Here is an 18,705-nt window from a genome sequence, read left to right as displayed (position 1 = left end):
AAACCAGGGTGTGTATGTGTGTGCATGTGTGAGCAAATGCTGGTAAACAACAGTGGGCTTGGAGGTGATGGCTGCGCTGATAATGCCTACGTGTAGAGGAGCAGCAGAAAACCTGCGGCTCTCACTGTTGCTTACCCTCTTTGCATGGCTGCAACATGTTTGCCTCGTTCTCTGTTAACCACTAGAAGTAGATCTCTTTGTGCTGCATTTATCAGTGCAGACTGAATGGATGGTTTCTTTGTAAAAGTAGCCATTAATTTTTCAACCATTTTATATTTCACTATTGAAATGGAAGAACAACCACCATGGCCGAGTACAAATATCAACTAAACAGAAATGCTGTGCAGATTTGGATGGATGATTAATGGTTACTTCTAAGTTATCAGGATTTAAAATATGTTTTTTGTACAATGGTTTTGTGCTTGTAATGTTAAATATTGATGTGGATGTTTAAGTTGCCTTTATTATTGCACCAAGACAGTGGGTGACATTTTCCCTTGTGAATGCAGCAGAGAAGAAACCCCAAATTATCCATAGACTTTCTATAACTAGCTTACATTATATTTTAAATGTAAAATTTTCACAATCTGCCAGTAAAAACAAGCAAAATGCATCCCATTGTTTTGCTGCACATTTTTAACAACTTTGTTATTCTTTGTTAATTTAATTTCAGTGTTTAATTTGGAGCTGCAGTGATGCAATGTGATGTTCTTAAGCTGCAAAGAGTGTTTAGCTGTGCTGCGATTTCTATTTAATCTATTATATTATCTGATCAGTAACCCCTCCCTCTCAGTTTCTCTATTTCAGGTCTTTCCCTTCTTGTTTCTTCTTCTGCAATTAATTTCACGGACTTGTTTTCTTATTTATCTATCCTTAAATTGCTAAAAAATCAGCCCAGTTTATCATATCACATTTTATTTTAAGTCTGTGCAGTTTGTTAGTGCGGTTGTTAACCTTCTTCTTTGTTGTGTGTTTGTTCGGTAGATGTTTCAGAAGGATCCATACAGCACAGACAACACAGGGAGAATCGGTCACAGCATGAAGCCTGTGACCTACAACCCTCAGCAGGGATATCACCCTGACCAGCAGCCATACAGAGATTACGACCACCCACCCAGTCGGTATGATGTCAGCAGCAGCGGAGTCAGCAGCGGAGGTGGTTACCCAGAACCAAAGTACCGAAACTATGACTCTAACCCGCCCTACGAGAACAGCGTGCCTCACTACGACCAGCAACAGTGGAACCCCTACAGCCAACCGCTCTCTACTGCCAACTCCCAGGGCTATGATCATCGTTTGCCATACGGCGACGGCCCTGACTCCCAGTACACCCCGCCTCTCCGCTATGACGAGCCCCCACCTCAGCAGGGATTTGACGGACGGCCTCGCTACGGTAAACCAGCTCCAGCTCCGGTCCGTTATGACGAACCTCCACCTCCTGCTCCCGGGCCCGACCTGCACTATGACCAGGATTCTCATCTGAGCACGTATCCCTCAGGTGCCCACTCTCCAGACCCCGCTGCCCAGCGGCCTGCCTATAACCAGGGACCATCAGCGCAAGTGAAGAGCTACAAACCTCAGCAGTATGACCCTGTTCCTGTGAACTCTGAAACCAGCCCCACACCGCCCCCCAAAGCAGAGGCCCCCTCACCTGCCCCTGTGGATGCTCCAAAGCCTTTCCCTGCCAGAGAGGAGCAACAGGAGGACCCCGCCATGCGGCCGCAGTCAGTCCTGACAAGGGTCAAGATGTTTGAGAACAAACGCTCGGTGTCCGTGGATAGAGCCAGAGATGCAGGGGATTCATCTGGAAACAAGGTAAACTGTCACTCACAACTTAGGCAGTTGCAGTAATTACTTGTGTACATAAAGGGTAGCTTTTGTATTTTTCAACCTGGACCCTATTTTCCTATGTTTTTATGTCTAAGTGACTAATTGAGACAACAATATTTGATAATGGTAAAGAAACAAAAAGAAAAGGCTTCAGTGCAACCACTTGGGGCATTAGACATCATCAATTTATGTCCACTGAAAGTTTATGTTTTGTGTCAGACAACATTATCTCTCTTTTTTTGACACTTAGATTTCATTATTTTCTTTTTTCAAGAAACAAAGCATGAGGAACATTGTCAGCCACTACGACAGTCAACATATCCAGATAAAAGACACACCATGTTATGGGTTGTAAGCGAGAGGCCTACTACAGCACTTGATACAATACGCATCATAGTAATTAATAATAATAATAATAAAATTATGAATATATATATATATAGCACCTTTCATACATGGAATGCAGCTCAAAGTGCTTCACTTTCATCTACCTTAATTATCAAAACAGACAGCCAAAAAAGGGGGGTGTTTTGCATTTCAAGTACTGAGGATGGGTGGGCCAGACCAAAAAATATGTTTTGTTCATCTTGCAATGTATATGCCCTTTCTCAGTGTGAGTAGGAAAGTCAGTTTTTTAATCTTATGAATCACTGATAATTTCAAGCCAGTAATCTACTGTAGGTATCTATCATTTCCTGTTACTCACAGCAGGTTGCCAAAATAAGTGTCACGCATAACAGTAGGATCTACGTAACATTATGTCTTCTATGATAGACCCTTTTGTTCAAGTGGAAGATCCTTTTTGTGTAACCAGAAACAGCCCTAAAAAGCCAAAGCCACTATACTCCTTTTGGATAGTCATTTTAACGTGTATAGATTCAGCATTTTTCAGCTCTAACTGAGTGAATTAAAGGTTTATTTCAACCAAATCAGAGGTTGTGCTTTATGATGATGTAGATACTGCTTATTTAAATGGAGTCTGATGGGTTTGGCTCAAGTGACTTTGGGGCTGTTTCTGGTTAAACAGAAAGGATTTTACCCTTTAACCAAAAGGTGTGTCTCTGTAGGATCCTTTCCATCATGTTGTCAGACTCGTGCAATAATAGTCTGAGCCTGTCAGCGGCAAAAACAAGTGCTTTTAGTGGACTTAAATTGACAGTACCAAATGCCCCAAGTGGTTACTATGCAGCCTGTTTCCAAACTGCTGGCTGCAGCGTTCGTTTTTTCAATACCAGATTAATTTCAAAAAGCGATGCCCCAACTAGTAACTGTGAAACAAAAAACACTGGAAAATAGGATCCAGGATGAATTATATCAAAGTTACCCTTTAACATATACTTTTTTTTGAGAAATAAGCACAGTGGAAGTGAACATCTGCATTTTTTTTTCCTACTGATAAGGTTCAATGCTTTTGCTCCTCTAGGCAGCAGATTTACCTTTGAAAGCCGGTGGAGTAATCCCTAAAGCAAATTCTCTGAGCAACCTGGATCAGGAAAAGACCTTCAGGTAAGCTTGTGCTGCTGCTGCTGCTGCCGCCGCTGCTGTGCGTTTAGTCACCCTGATTTTTCAGAGTAATATTGGGATGAAATTGTAAAGTCACTTTAATTTTCACATCATTGACCAATTTGCTCAAGCACTTTCATTTTTGTCATTGTAAACTCTTTCTCACTTGTTCTGCTCTCACCATCTCTGCCTTCTGTTTCACCCGTTTTACTATTTCATCCCACCAACCCAGAGCTCCAGGGCCACAGCAGCCTCAGTCAACCAAGGTAGCTGATGACATTGTGCGATCCAACCATTACGATCCTGATGAGGACGAGGACTACTACAGGAAACAGCTGTCTTACTTTGACAGGCTCCAGGCTGGTCCCAACAAACCACAAGCACAAACATCTAACAACTACCCCAGGTGATTCTCAGTCACAGGCGCACTCCCACACACGTCTTTGTCAAACATCTTTGGCTTTTTCTTCGTAGATTATATACAGTATAATGTGTCATCTCCAATCTTCTCCCAACGATTTCTAACATCCTTTATGGTTTTGGTGATTAATGTACTGGTCATTTCTACTCTGAATCTTAAATTAGTGGTTTTGGTTTTGTAATATAGGACGGAGTCAGTGGAGAAACCCAGTCCAGTGGAGAAAAAATATGAACCAGTTCCCCAGGTGACGCCTTCTCTGCCACCAGCCACACTCCCCAAACCTGCACCCGAAGGTAAGATTTACTGTCTTCTTTCAAAGTGTCAGGATTTTATCTGATAATGTTGTGAAGATGTATCTGTGTACTATATCACACTGAACTTTGTCTTTTTTAGCCTGTTTTATACGCTAAGATGTTACATCATATCAAACATAGTGTGGAAATAATTTGACTGACCCTCACTGCTCTTCCACAGTCAAGGCTCCTGGCCGTGATGACACTGTCCAGACCAACTTCCTGCCTCATAAGAGTTTTCCTGAGAAGTCTCCAGTTAATGGCACTAGTGAACATCCTCCAAAAACGGCTCCACCAGCAACCAGCTACAACCGCTACACACCCAAGCCCTACACCACGTCTGCCAAGCCTTTCGCGCGCATGTTCGACAGCCCGAAATTCAACCACAACCTTCTGCCCAATGACAAGCCTGATACTGCTCCAAAGGTAAGAAGATGTTGTCTTAAGGCAGCAAATCTAAAGAGAGTCCAAAAAGCAATGATACTGTTGAGTTCCATTTGACTTCAATAAAAAGTCAAATAAATAGCTCACATATTTAATGATGCGTTTAATGTAACTGTAGCCTTCAGATATGATACCAAGTGGTTTGACCCCTGTCTCTTTTCCTCCTCCAGCCATCACTAGATGGTGACATTTGGATTTACGCAAATATCAAACACATTTTATATTGCATTTTCTCAATTCTCACTGAGATGCTATTTAACATCAAACTATTATAAAAGTGGATTGACAATGAAACTCTCAGTCCCTTTTAATGGCCGTCTGTGGCAACTCAAATTTGATAAATAAAGGCAGATCTCTATTAGATGCTGGGTCTAGTTGCCATTGACGCTTCAAAGCAGTTCATTTTTATAGAAGTTATTTGATGTACAGACCACTGAGAGAACACTGGGTTGTCGGCTACTCACTTGAGCTAGTACTAAGATGCTTAGATTGGGCATAACAAATATCAATTTTTAAACATTTGTCAATGTTCCTTTAGTCTGTAACGGTCCTCCATTCAAAAGTATCAAATAGGGTTTTCATAGAAATGTATCCAACTTGTGAAAATTGCTGTAACAGGGTAATTTGGATTATTTGGGTAGGACAGCTTAAGCGTGAAAGGGGGAGAGAGAGAGGGGATGACATGCAGCAATGGGCCGATTCTAGAATCGAACCCACGGCCACTGCTGCAAGGACGTAGCCTCTGTACATGGGGCACCCGCTCTACCAGCTGAGCTACTGAGCACCCCATCCATACTAGTTTAAATAAACAATTTCATAGTATGTCACATCTTTGCCGAGCAAGAGTTTTATGTGAAAGGAATTAAAGGCCCGTCTCCTTTAGACACTTATCCAAAATATTCAGCGGTAGAGTTCAGTGATTGAAGGAAATAACTATATATATAAAAAAGTTATAAAATAACTATCGCCCACACTAAGCTTTACGGTATTCTACTTTTTGGTTTTTGCTGGTTGTTAAATAGACAACTCCAGCTCCAAAGCTCTTAATGATAAGCCTCACCACTACTGTTTTTATCTACACTTCAACACTTTACCCTCTTTTGTTTGGAACAGGGCCGGAGCTCCAGCCCAGTGAAGCCTCAGATCCCCCCGCAGCCCCAGAACACAGACCATGACAGCGGCCTGGACACTTTCACACGCACTATGGACCACCGCTCCAAACACCAGCACAACAACATCAACGCTGTGCCCAAGGCCATCCCCGTGAGGTAAGAAACTCAGTCTGACTACAGATTAAATATAACCTGTTGTATTTGAGAGTATGAAAGTGAAGGTGTCTTTCAATCCAGCCCCAGCGCCCTGGACGATGATGAGGATGAAGATGAGGGCCACACGGTGGTTGCAACAGCTCGAGGTATCTTTAACAGTAACGGCGGCGTCCTGAGCTCCATCGAGACAGGTGTCAGCATAATTATCCCACAGGGCGCCATCCCTGAGGGTGTGGAGCAGGAGATCTACTTCAAGGTCTGCAGAGACAACAGCATCCTGCCGCCACTCGACAAGGAGAAAGGTAACTTATCAGAGATAGAGAGATGAAGATGAAGTTCGGAGGGGGGTTTCTTGAGTCACATCTGAATGATTGCGTGCTTTATAAAACCAGTAAAGTTAAATTCTGCACTTTGCGGAGATATGCTGGGTCTAAAGAGGAATTGTGCCGCCTTTGCCTAATTCAGGCCAAAGATTTGAGACAAAACTGTTTTGGAACACTGCTGGGAAAAGTTGCAGCGGTGTGAACTGGCCCATTTCACGTTGACCCAAGCTGTCTGATAATATCGCCCGCAACTCAGTTTGTCAAGTTGCCAGTAGGTAGTTTTAAAAATGTTACATCACGTTTCAAGAGCCAATCCACTTGTAGTGAAGTTAGTCTAAGCTAGTCATGTCAGCTACAAATTGTCAAAGCATGTTCGCTTGTTGTGGCGTTCTCTGATAACTGTCTCCATCCCCGCAGAGTCCATCTCATTTACATCCCCATAACTGTTAACACGTTTGTCATTCTCATGGTATGTTGTGTTGGACGGTCGGCCACTGCTGCTGGTCCTGTATGCCCATTTTAAAAAAAACTGCCTGTGCTTTTGGAGTTGTTAAATGAAGTTGGAACAGAAGTAGAGAAGATTACTGCTGTGGATGTGCCATCCTGTCTAGTCGCATTGGTGTAAACGGGCAAGTTTTCAGAGCGTGGCAGGCTGGTGCATTGCCAATAGTTGCAAGTTTCAGCTCATTTCATCTGAAATCGTTGGTCTAAAATGGGCTCAAGACTTCCATAATATCCCCAGAGAAAAAAAGCCTGCCAGCACTGTCTGAGAACAATTGCACTGAAGACCTGCTCCTGTGTGTTCATTTTTAATCGTCCTGAATTCTGTTTGTGTTCACAGGAGAGACTCTGCTCAGCCCTCTGGTGATGTGTGGACCTCACGGCCTCAAGTTTTTGAAGCCTGTGGAGCTGCGCTTACCTCACTGTGCGTCAATGACCCCTGATGGTTGGTCTTTTGCTCTAAAATCCTCCGACTCCTCGTCGGGTATGCTGTGCTCTCTCTGTTCTTCTGGGGTCGTTTGGGCTGGCTGTGTGACAATTTGAGGGTTGTGGGTCACTGTTTAATTCTAATTATTTGCAGTTTTTACCCCTAGTGTTGGTTCTCTTCAATGGGAATCAATTCAGAATAAAATTTAATAACATATTTTGGTCACCATGTCTGTGAATCAATCTAGGGGTAAAAACTTTTTTTTAATATAAATATAGAATTTATGGCTTTGGTTGATTCATTTTCATCATTGACACTAGTTCACTCACCCACTCAATCTCTCATTCACTGTATCACTGATTTACTGTATTTGGTGCTCAGATCAAAGTTTCTCCTCATTGCTTCCACATGCTGAAATTGCAGTATTTTTATCTTGGTTTTCTCCTCTTGACTCATTTTAACACATTTCTCTTATTTCATTTAACATTCATGCATTCATCAGACACTTGGCTGTATATTAATTTAATTTCATCAGGTAGATGTATAATGCATGCTGCTCTGCACAGAGTGATTTTTCTCACATAGCCACCCAAATCCTGACCTGAAGAACAGCTTTTATAGATCTCTGCAGAAATTGGGACACTGTCATAACCAATAATGCCTGTCTTTATCATGCAAACTAAAAAATAATGTGACACAAAGACATCCTGTTACCATGTCGAAATTGAGCTCTCTAAATTTAGCCTCAGTCCTCTTAGGTTTTCCTGTTATTTGAAGTAGCTTTCAGGTGGCAAGAAAATGAATTTTCAAGTTAATTTATTTTTCAGATTGTTTACTAAAAGGATCCTGGCTGTTAAATTGGATCTGGAAAAACAGGGAAGGAAAAATAATTAAACAAATAAACCATTCGCATCTCTTAGGGGCTGCAGGAGATGATTTAGGCAAATCCCTTCAGATAATTGTAATTCCTTAATAATTTTTTTACTTATGGCATCAAAAAAACTCCAGATAACTTAATTCTAATTCTGTTTTTTTTAAATGTGAGTTAACCAGTGCCGTAGAAAAGATTTATCCACCTTATGAAGACATTCCCAAAAAAGTCAAAGTAAAGTACTGTATGAAGTCTAGATTTCTGTTTAGTCAAGTCAAGACTGTTTTTTATAGAGAAAATTTAAAAACAAAGAAATGTTGACTTAAGCACCTTACAAAATGGTTCAATAAAACAAATTTGTGATGAAATACAGTCTCAAATAAGAGAATTTAAGTAAATTAGTAAAAGCATATGCTATCTTAATTAAACCATAACTCATAACAGCATTGCACAAACAACAAAACAAAATACATGCAAAATAAAAAGCTGTGTGATCAGTCATGTCATCATAATTATTGAAAGGCTAAAGAAAAGACATGGATTGAAAGATATTCATGGAAGGGGAAGATCTAATTGTTAGTGGACAGTTATTAGAGCCAGCAATCAATAATACTTGATCACCTTTGGTTTTTAACTGGCTGCGGGGAATGAAGAGCAATGATTGGTCACCAGATCTGAGGGGCCACGAGGTCGTGTTGAACAAGCTGCAGGCGAGAGAGGGCTGACTGACGGATTCTCGCACAGAGGGAATTACAGTAATGAATGCCACAGAAAATGAAATCATGGACTAAAGTGTCCAAATCTGTAGAGGAATGGTATAAAATGTTAAAAACAGATTTAATTTAGCAAGTGATCTAAGATGGTAAAAGCAAGCTTTGAAAACTGACAGTTTGTTTGTCAAATTGTAAATCAGACTCAAAGAATACACCAAGATTTCTGTGTAGGACTTCACAAGTTTAGCAGTAAAATTGATAAGCAATAAACATTTATGCAATGACCTAAACTCATGAAGAAGTTGAGCTCCTGCAAAGAAAGTTTTAAAAAAAATTTTAAAAAACTGCTAATAGAGTATTTAATTCCTCCTCTCCCTTTTCAGTGTCCCTCTCACATCTCACGTCTTCAAAAACAGTGGTAATTTTGGCAGTGGTCAGGATTAGCTGTTAATTAGCCTCATTTTAAGGATGAGACTTGGAGGGCTGAATGAGATGTGAGCTCACTCCGTTGTCCGCTGAATTGTGGGAGGATTATCGGGCTGCCTCGTAATCCTCTTATTGTAAAGCAAGGCCACTCTCTGGCCTCCTCCTGTCCCTTTTCTGGTTTTCTTCTCACTTTCCCTGCTTCTCCCTTTTCCTCCAATATGACTCTTTGTATCTTAGTGCTGATTCTCTGTGTAAACTGGTATTCTGCAGATCATTGTGTTTACTTACAGACTAAAATCAGGGCCGCTGTGATACAGCTGATCTCTGTCAAAGAACTGACTTCTCGTAATGTAGAACAGGATGAAACGAAACCACTGAAATGGGAGACACTGACATCAAATTATGCAATATCTCATTTTATTGAGAACTTGAACACCTATGATATAAGCACCTCCCACACTACACAAGAACCCACCAGCTAACATCTGGCTTTTTTATTTACCAAAAAAGGTTGCAGTCCACTTTCACTCCCTGGTCAAATGACATTGCAGTTGTCAACACAATGTATTAGCTTCATCTCCAATATGCTTCCATTAGCAATGGTGGAAGTACAACACCAGGGTGCTAATTTCAGCGTCTTTTTAGGTGCGATGCAATCATGGGTCACCAGAAAATACCCACTGCCTCTGCCCAAGCAGCGCTAGAACATCGATCCCAAATTAGTCCAAAAGTTTGAAAAACCGCTGTAACATTTTCACTGGCCCCCGTAGTGCTTTCTACTGTTAGTTTACCTGTTTTCCGGTCTGTCCTTGGCATCGAACATGACACACCAATAAAAAAAAAAAACACATACACACACTGAAAGGCATACTCGTCTGCTGCAGAGCTGTGTACACAGCTATAGCCAACTGGCAGTGGGAAATGCATATATCTCCTGTTTGCAGGTTTTGTGTACACACACTAATTTTGGTGGAAAAAGGGTATAACACACTGCTAATAAGCCAGAGTGACAAAACATTGACCTTTAGAAATTGAAAAAAAGAGACTATGTGTGTGGTTTTCCCCCTCTGCCTTTTATATTGCCTACCCGAAACAGGAGACGCTCCTCAGGTCACATTTATCTCTTCTCTTCCATGTCCCCCAGACTTTACACAAGGTTGACAGTTAAAGATTGACAGTCAATGAGGAGGCTTTAAATACAGTGTGTGTATAGTATATCAGTGGAGCTGTGCCAAGCTGGCTCCGCTTACTCTGATTGATTACTGGAACTTTCCTCTTGGCACAGACCTGTATGTTTATAATTGCAATTACACTCAGACCTCGCAGAGACTGAGGTTTAATTTGGAGCCAGCAAGAGGCTGAGGACGTTCAATAAAGATATTAAATTGCTTTTTCTTGCTTTTATTGGCCACAAAACCATGTGATATAACTTGATGTGGCTCAGAGACAATAGAAACAGTCATGCTCTGCTGCATTCAGTGCTGTTTTAACATGAGGCTAGTAGTACATGAGATTGTTGTACAATAGATTTGTGGTGTGAAGAGTAGTAGTAGTAGTAGCAAGTGTACAGTGCTTATGAAATGCCTTTGGCCCTGTCTACATAGATACAGATACTTTTGAAAATGGATATTTTGCCCCTTTCTTTAAAAAAAAACAAATTCTGTCCACGTGACAGTTGCTTTACAAAATATCTCTGTCAACACTAGAGTGCAAAGCATCTATAAATACTGACCAGTGTTAGCTGTCTGCAGCAATCTCACAAAGATAGTTTAGCGTGCAGGCTAAGTCCCTGATCAGACAGAGCGTGTTTTGCAGTTTAAAGCGTCCTTTTTTATTGTTGCTAGGCAACTACTGAATCACCTGTCTTTATCTGAACCACTATTTTGCTGTGAAGTAAACTCAAAAAATCTGTACCTTGAAATCTGCATTAAAAATGGACAGCCAGAGGGCACTCAGGCACTGGACACAGGGAAACGGGGATCTTTGCGGGCCTAATTACGGTCGGTAAAATGTTAGACAGCAGTTGAGGCGACAGTTTGTTCAGATGTTTTCAGCTCTGGTGACGACGAAAGTGAGCTACCGTAAGCATAACGCTGTACACTGTACACTGGTTGTCATCAGCATCACAGAAAGCCCACCTCTCAATTCTTTTGATTGAATAATGGGAAGTTCTTTCCTTTTTTTTAACTTGAGGCATTCGCTGCACTTCTGCAAAAATGCAAAGGGCATAGAGTGGAAAAACAGCAGGAGTTCAGCAACACAAAAGCAGCGATTAAAACGCTCATTCTCTCATTCAAAACACGTACAAAAAGTCACAGGTTTCAAAACACGTACTGGAGATCTCATCAAAGTTGATTCCCCTTCGATATGAGAATGACAGAGATCACACTTTTCCTTCTGCTCCTCATTGATATCAGTCCACTTGTCAAAAATGTCCCCAACATCTGCTGGTTTGATCAGGCCTGATCAAGATTTATCTGTCCATGTCCGGCCAACTTTAAACCATGTACGCTGTGGTAACCCAAGTAAGATTGGGTGCAGCAGACACTTGTGATTTGGTGACGATGTTTTTTTTCAGCACTGCTTGGCCTGAAAAAATGGAATCAGATGGCAGTCCAACATTATTGCTGTTTCTGGTGCAAGCTAATTACACAAAGCAACAATGGACATGCGCAAATTGAGGAAATGATATTGTTTCCCCAAACACTTTGTTTTACATATCCACACCGATAAACTGTTTCCGGAGGTGTTTTCAAAAATCTTCGTTTTAGTGACCCAAAACTCAGTTTGCACTTGGGTGAGAGGCCAATATTTTGAGGAAATTATCCTTTTTCAGAATATCTCACTTCGTGTAGACAGGGCCTTGGAGCTTGAATTTGACATTAAAAAAAAGCAGCTGTTATTGCTCATTATCTCCCCATCTGTCTCTCCGCAGGTGACCCAAAAAGCTGGCAGAACAAGTCTCTCCCTGGAGACCCAAACTACCTGGTGGGAGCCAACTGTGTGTCTGTGCTCATCGACCACTTTTAAGGACGGAGCGGCAGGTGTGATGTTACTGAATGTGGAACCGTGGGGGATCGAATGAAGAGGATGGACACACACAAACACACACACACACACACACACACACACTGACAGATGCACTCCAAACACACACACACACACACAACATAATGGAGTATGAAGGATATCCAGTTAGTGCTGTTTACTGCACCATGGATGAAGGCGATGATCGTTACAAGCTGTTCTTTAAACTTTTTCCCCAATTTGAAGTTTTGATGTGAAATGAAACCATGGATGCATGCCACTGAGGATTGACACTATATATAAGGCGATGTTTAATGTAATTATTTACATGAATATAGATGATTGGATGGTTTTTGAGGCAGTGTACGTGCTTCAAAAATCTGTGTTGGTATATTTATGCTATATATGCATACAGTATATATAGTAGAATAGAGGAAATTTACTAAAATGTTACTCGTGAATTAAATTACAAGTCAACATCTTGTTATTTTTCAGTTCGGGTGACTGTATACAAACATGTATCTCCACGTTTTTTCCACACTGCGGGGATTTTAATGAAGGTTTGAGACAGACGTGAAGCGAACCGGTGAGGGTGACAAGTATCCGAAGGAGTGAGCAAAACATGAGCTGGAAACGAACCCAAACAGCACACTTTTTTCAGAGACGTTCTTCCTTCTTCCTTTTTTTCCTACAGTGATATCTTGTAGCATAATTTCTTACAGAGTACCACGTCTCTCCTTCCAGCCTGAGGGAGATCTATGCATGTTCTTTACTCAGGTCCAGTAGCCTCCTCAGTTCCTTCCTCACATCTACTTCTCTCTCTCCTCTTCCGCTCTTCTTCTTCTTCTTCTTCTCTGTGCACTCTTGCACTCACACACAAATAAGCAGTGATGCCTTATCTGCAGATTATTCACTTTTCATTGAGAAAAACAAAATAAGTTATGATAAATTATGGTATAATGTCATTTGTTTTGCCATTTTTGTGAACCCACTGTATAAATGAACTTGGGTTTAGCACACAATAACAGTTTATAAAGGATAACAAAGGTATGCTCTTCTTTTATCTGCTATGCATTACTTAAAGAAGAAGAAAAAAACAGAAAAGAAGTGGCTGTAAATAAAGCTAGCATATTGCCTTGTTTCTTTTGTTTGTAAATGAACTTTTTGTATGTCTTTCTTTTTTGTATAAAACTTAGAGAAAACATGTTTTAAAAAGCGGAAGAAAGTGAACGTGGTTATCTTTGTATTATGGATATACCTTCGAGCCTTGGAACTTGTAACCTAACGATAATACATCACATCTTTTCTACCAGTATATTCACACGCTATGTTATGGTCAAACACACACACACACACACACACACACACACAAAGAAAAAGTCTTTTTATGGCTCTTTAAGGATCAGGAAAGTGCTTGGGCTAAAATACATTTAAAACATGTTCTTTTAAAAAGGGTGTGCTCTCAAAGTGTCCCCCTCACTGATTTGTGATACTGGATGCTGTATCGTGTGCCCTTAAATGTATTTTTGTACTAATAGACAATATATGATGTATGGCACACCAGTACCATTTTTATTTTTAGATATAACACGGCTTTAATTGGATATTAGCTCTTCACGTGTGGCTGACTTTTTTTTTTCTCCTCTGCAACACAATTTTAAGTATACCACTGTATTAATAAATAAAATCATTTTTAAAGTAAGTAAAGAGTGACTGTAAGGAAGTTTTTTTCTACAAAGTAAAGTGTTTAGTCTCGTTCTAAAACAAGAAGCTGTGGCTGTGATTGCTGCTTTCTTTCCCAGAGTCCCCACACATCCTTAAAACTTTTTAAGGATGGCATTTGGTTCAGTAATCTAAAAATAAGGCCTTAATTAGTATCAATGGCTTAAACTAGTCTTTCAAAAATCTTAAAAATGCTAAAAACACGGGAAGAATTATTTCATTAATCCTTTTTTCTGGTGTTGCATTGTTACATTTCTAATTAATTGGTAACATTTTCTTTTTCATTGAAAGACAGAAAATTCTCTCACATCAGCGTCACCAACAGAAATCATGTTTTATGTCACAATAAATTTAAGTGGCAACAGTGTCCCCAACCATTGTTTCTGATGGTTCACGTTTTCTTTTTCTTCATTTTTGGTTGTTGCAAAATTGGTCTTAAATTTCATTTGGAGGGGCATTGAAAAAAGACTTTAGTCTTAAATCTAACATGCCTGAAACTGTAGAAATCCTGTTTTTCTTTTTTTATATGTTAGGGTCCAATGGTTTGTCTGAACTGAAGGTTATAAGAAATTCTTTAAGACATCTTCATATTTTTAACAGCCTGGTCTCCTACTGTACTGTTGCACTGCAGTGTTTGAATAATGAGCTGTGATTTCTGCCTTCTGTTAAATTGGCCAGTTGGCACCACTGAAACCATGTATCTAAAATTTTAGAGTCAATACCCTGCATTGAGTGGGCTGGGCTCTTGCTCAGGGAGACACTGAATAGTTGATTTATAAAAGATGTTATTCTACCCCATAGATCAGTACACACCTCACAGTCAGTTAATCTGACATTTTATTGTTAAACAATTATTCATTTCATCAATAAACGAGTGAAAAAAGCTCATCAGAATTTGCCAGACCCTTAAAATTGCTTGTTTGGTTTCCCAAAACACAAAGATGGGTTATTTAGTTAATAGAGGGGTTCCCATGGGTACTTAAAATCCTTTGAAGGATTGTTAATTTACAGTGAAAAAATAAAGGCCTTGAAAGGTTCTGAAAAACAGACATGGGTGAGAAAAAGTGCTTGAATTTGCATGTTTTTGCAGATGCAGATTAAGTTTTGATACTTTCTTTCTTCTCTTTTTTAATTGTTGTTTGTGAGTTTCTGTAAAGCCTGCTAGTTCTCATTATAAAAAATAGCTGTTTTTTAACCAACCTTGATTTGTGTCTTAAACTGCTGTGTTTGGTCCTGAAGCAAACTGGGCCTGGAGGTCCTTGGGAAAGCCTTGAAATTGATGTTAAATAAGGTGCGGCCATGTTGATGTTACAAAAGACAAAGAAAAACGCCTAATACTCATCTTTGAGGTTGAGTCTGAATTTTGGGCCATTTTCGTCTGAAAAAAAGACACTTCTCAAAATGACTGCAGTTTAATTTTGTCATTTCACTAATTAAGTAATTATCTTTTTATAGCTTTTTATTTTAGCTTTGAGAGGGTCACGTTTGGCTGTGTATAATTTCATTAATGGACATCACAGCACCATGGCTCACGCCTCACAGCTAGATGGTGCAGTTGAGCTCCGAATGAGTGCCGCACAAGGTCAGAAATACAAAGTCCTTCAGATGTGATTTTAATGTATTTCAGTATTTGCATTGTGTTCCTTCAGTCCATAGGGCCTGCATGTGATGAGTAACGGGGAGCGAAATATGTTCAAGATAAGTAGAAAATAGCGTTAATTTAAAATGCTTTTAGAAAACTATAAGTTATGATATGATGAAACATTTGCACAGATTAAGAAGCCTTGCAGGATGAAGGCTGCCAGTGGCTCTCAAGCTAAAAAGGGTTTGGTCCAAGATAAACTGAGGAGTCTCAGACTGAAGGTCCTGTGTTATTAAGTCATTAACTATCTGAAAATAATAATTTCTGTGTTTTGTTTCCTGAGAATGAGCCATTTATTTCTAAATAGGGTGCAGGTTCTCATTCACGCAGTCCACGCTGTTGCACCGCCATGTTTCTACAGTAGCCCAGGACGGACAAACCAAAACTGGCTCTAGATAGGACCATTCAAGTTTTTGCATTTTGAGATGATTTTTTTCTGCCATTTGCATTTATTTGATAGTACGGAAGTTACTGAGTGAAAGGGGGAGAGAAATGCAGCAAAGGGCCACAGGTTCGAGTCCATCCTGCGGCAAGAACATAAACTACTCTTAAAAAACACATTTTTTTTATTAACATGAAAGTGCTTTATTCTGTGCTTTTACTTATTTAAATTACCAGGTTTGTTTATTTTGCAGAAGAGGAAGCATCTGCAGATAAATCAGCTCCTGGTAAAAAAAAATATCTCCTGAACATCAGGGTCTTAAATTAGAGAAAAAAGGTGAGCACACATTAGCTGGTGCTGGGTTAGCGTGTGTTTTTACTGGTTTTAGTTACCTGGTCCATTTGTTTGCAATTCTCACCACTAGATGACACTAAATCCCACACACTGCCCTTTAAAGAGAAATTCCTTTTTTTTTTTTGTGAAAATACTGAATTCATTCATATCTTCAAGAATCGAAATATCCTTTAAATGAAACTCAGAGAAAGAAAAAAGCTCACAACTCATGTCCACACCTTCTTTAAATTGGTCACAAGACAGAGGAAACTGTCAGGACATTTTCTAATCACCTTTAATTATTTAACTATGTGCAGTCAGTCTAATTTCAAGGAGCTCTTTAGGTAAAATCCTCAGCAGGTGTGTCGCAGTCATTACCTGCCTGCATGGTTACCTGCAGCCTGCGCAGTGAAGGGCAGATAACTGAGCCAGTGTTCAATGACAATGCAGTGGATGCTGCGGCTGGAGCTGAGCTCAACCTACACTCACTTTGTTTTATAAAAAGGCAGCACCTGAACTTGAAATATCCCGAGTCCTGGTTACATGATGAAATAGTAACACTCTGACTGAATCCTTTACACAACACAAAACGTGCACCCTTTACTCAAAAAACGAACCGCACATCTTGGTTGGCTAATATGCTCGTGATGATCCACGTTTCCATCCACCGCGACATCACCAGCAGCGTGTAACGAATCACGCGCAGTTTTTTTTTTTTTTTTTTGATGTTGCCTGATAGTAACGAGCCCTCCTCCCCTCTTCCACTACATCGTAGTAAAACACTCCGCGCAGCCCCGCCGCCATGAAGACGCGCAGAGTGGCACATCTCCAATACGCAGTGTGCATCTCCTGTCCTGGCTGCTAGATCTGCTGTCGTCTGTGAAAACCACGGCTGGTGCCTCACACAGAGCAAACGCTGCTCGCTGCACAGACCTGCGGATATTTACACGCCAAAATCTGCCTAAATCGGCGTGATCTAAACGTTTTTCTCTGTTTATTTTTCAAGGAGTACACCTTTTTTTTCGTGTTATCCCGGCTTCATCGCTCGCTTTTGAGTAGTTGGAGAGGCTGCAGAGGCGAACATGACAGCATGACAATGGTGCAAAGCTGGCTGACAGTAGCATGATGCGTTTTTTCCTTCTTTTTGCCCTTTTGGACTTTTGAGGAATGGACTCTTTGCTGGAGCAGAAAACTCCAGTGGTTTATTTTTTGTGTTTCGACTTCAAAATCTTGCCACTTTCTGTGTGTGTTATGGTAAACATCTGGTGCCTCGTGCAGTCCGCTCTTTTCTCACCTTTCTCCTCCCATACGCCGCAGCGCATCTCTAATTGGAGCGAGGATCTTAATTGATGGAGATCATCCACACCGGACACTGACCTCCAGTCACACCGTTTACCAGCTCACTGCAGACTGAAACACAACCACTCCGCTCTTTGTGGATGTTTTTGTCCTTTTTTGGCTCTGCTGTGTTTGCTGCTCGTACCGTTCAGTGACAATGCCGGTGAACGCGCTGCCCCGCGGCGGCAGCAGCGGCATCAGCGGCCCGGGCTCCCTCAGCCCCGCGTCGCTGTCCCGCAGCCTGTCCCGGCTCAGGGAGTACCGGACCCGGACGAGGATCATGCTGGCTCTAGGGGTGTCTCAGATGGTTCTTGGGAGTCTCATCCTGGCCGTCAGCTTCGCGGCTCTGGCGCTCACCACATCTCCCAGAGTCCGGCACTCGTGTCCCTTCTGGGCTGGTTTCTCTGTGAGTACAACGATTAGCTACACAATTATGTTTTATGGCATGAATTAAGCAGTTAAAGTTGAAAAGATGGTGCCTCATCCTAAAAAAAATGATGCTATTGAAACACTAGTAATTTGCTGTTGTTTAATTTAGCATCTATAAAATCAGGATATTTGTCACATGTCTCCACATTGGTCTCACAGGCTATTGGCTATTAACATAAAGACCAAAAATGATCACTGCAGACTGAGAATTTCAGGAATGGTATACCTTGATTTAGTGATTCTTGCATTTCAGAAAGGTCCAGATCTTTAGCCTCAGGTGGGATTGAAATAATTGGTGTGTAATTTCCATGGAAAAGAAGAAATCTGTTTTTTGAATGAATTTTGAGGCTAATCTTTGGCAACTGCAGTACTGTGCAAAAGTCTTCAGCCACTTCAAACTTTATATATATATACATATATATATGTGTGTGTGTGTGTGTGTGTGTGTATATATATATACACACAAATATTCCAGAATACAGGCTAACTTGCAAGTATTTAGTGTGACCTCCCTTTTTTACAGCATGTGTTGAACACTTTTGGGCAAACAATGTGAGATTTACAATACTAATCTTCTGGTCTTACACCAGGTTGCATTCAGGACAAAGCTCAGTATTGATTGTTTGATCTCCCTTTTGTTATGGTTGTATGATTCCATGTTTCACACTTAATATTGACTTCAGTCTGAAGAAGCCATTTTTTTGTGACTTTTTTGGTGTTTTAATGCATTCTACATGTTTTCTGTATTCTTTATCCTAATTACAACTTAACTAACAACAAATCTATGGTGGCCTAAGACTTTTGCACAGTAC

The 18,705-nt window shown here is 40.6% G+C and overlaps 2 protein-coding genes across 19 annotated transcripts in view; both read left to right on the top strand.

Annotated features, from left to right (window-relative positions):
- The window catches only part of tjp1a (tight junction protein 1a), a 131,034-nt gene extending 117,624 nt beyond the window's left edge, over positions 1-13,410 (top strand). For 10 of the 16 annotated variants that reach the window (XM_088077054.1, XM_088077062.1, XM_088077084.1 and 7 more), the window contains 9 exons: positions 985-1,815; positions 3,254-3,336; positions 3,566-3,739; positions 3,941-4,047; positions 4,229-4,473; positions 5,605-5,759; positions 5,841-6,061; positions 6,924-7,067; positions 11,956-13,410. In XM_088077054.1, the coding sequence (XP_087933180.1) occupies positions 985-1,815; positions 3,254-3,336; positions 3,566-3,739; positions 3,941-4,047; positions 4,229-4,473; positions 5,605-5,759; positions 5,841-6,061; positions 6,924-7,067; positions 11,956-12,050 (2,055 nt within the window). In that variant the 3' untranslated portion in view covers positions 12,051-13,410. The remainder of the gene's footprint in view (positions 1-984; positions 1,816-3,253; positions 3,337-3,565; positions 3,740-3,940; positions 4,048-4,228; positions 4,474-5,604; positions 5,760-5,840; positions 6,062-6,923; positions 7,068-11,955) is intronic. The other 6 variants (XM_088077064.1, XM_088077105.1, XM_088077098.1 and 3 more) reach the window with 2 other exon arrangements.
- A 3,185-nt stretch (positions 13,411-16,595) lies between these two features.
- Positions 16,596-18,705, top strand: part of entrep2 (endosomal transmembrane epsin interactor 2) — a 126,834-nt gene continuing 124,724 nt past the window's right edge. Inside the window, exon 1 of one of the 3 annotated variants that reach the window (XM_088077021.1) lies at positions 16,596-17,870. In XM_088077021.1, the coding sequence (XP_087933147.1) occupies positions 17,622-17,870 (249 nt within the window). In that variant the 5' untranslated portion in view covers positions 16,596-17,621. The remainder of the gene's footprint in view (positions 17,871-18,705) is intronic. The other 2 variants (XM_088077014.1, XM_088077018.1) reach the window with 2 other exon arrangements.

The sequence above is a fragment of the Plectropomus leopardus genome, chromosome 1 (genome assembly GCF_026936395.1).
Source record: "Plectropomus leopardus strain MGB_pleo_1.0 chromosome 1, ASM2693639v1, whole genome shotgun sequence".
In the NCBI taxonomy this organism is placed as follows: domain Eukaryota; kingdom Metazoa; phylum Chordata; class Actinopteri; order Perciformes; family Serranidae; genus Plectropomus; species Plectropomus leopardus.
Note: the sequence above shows the minus strand (reverse complement) of the source record. Positions and strands in the feature narration are given on the sequence as shown.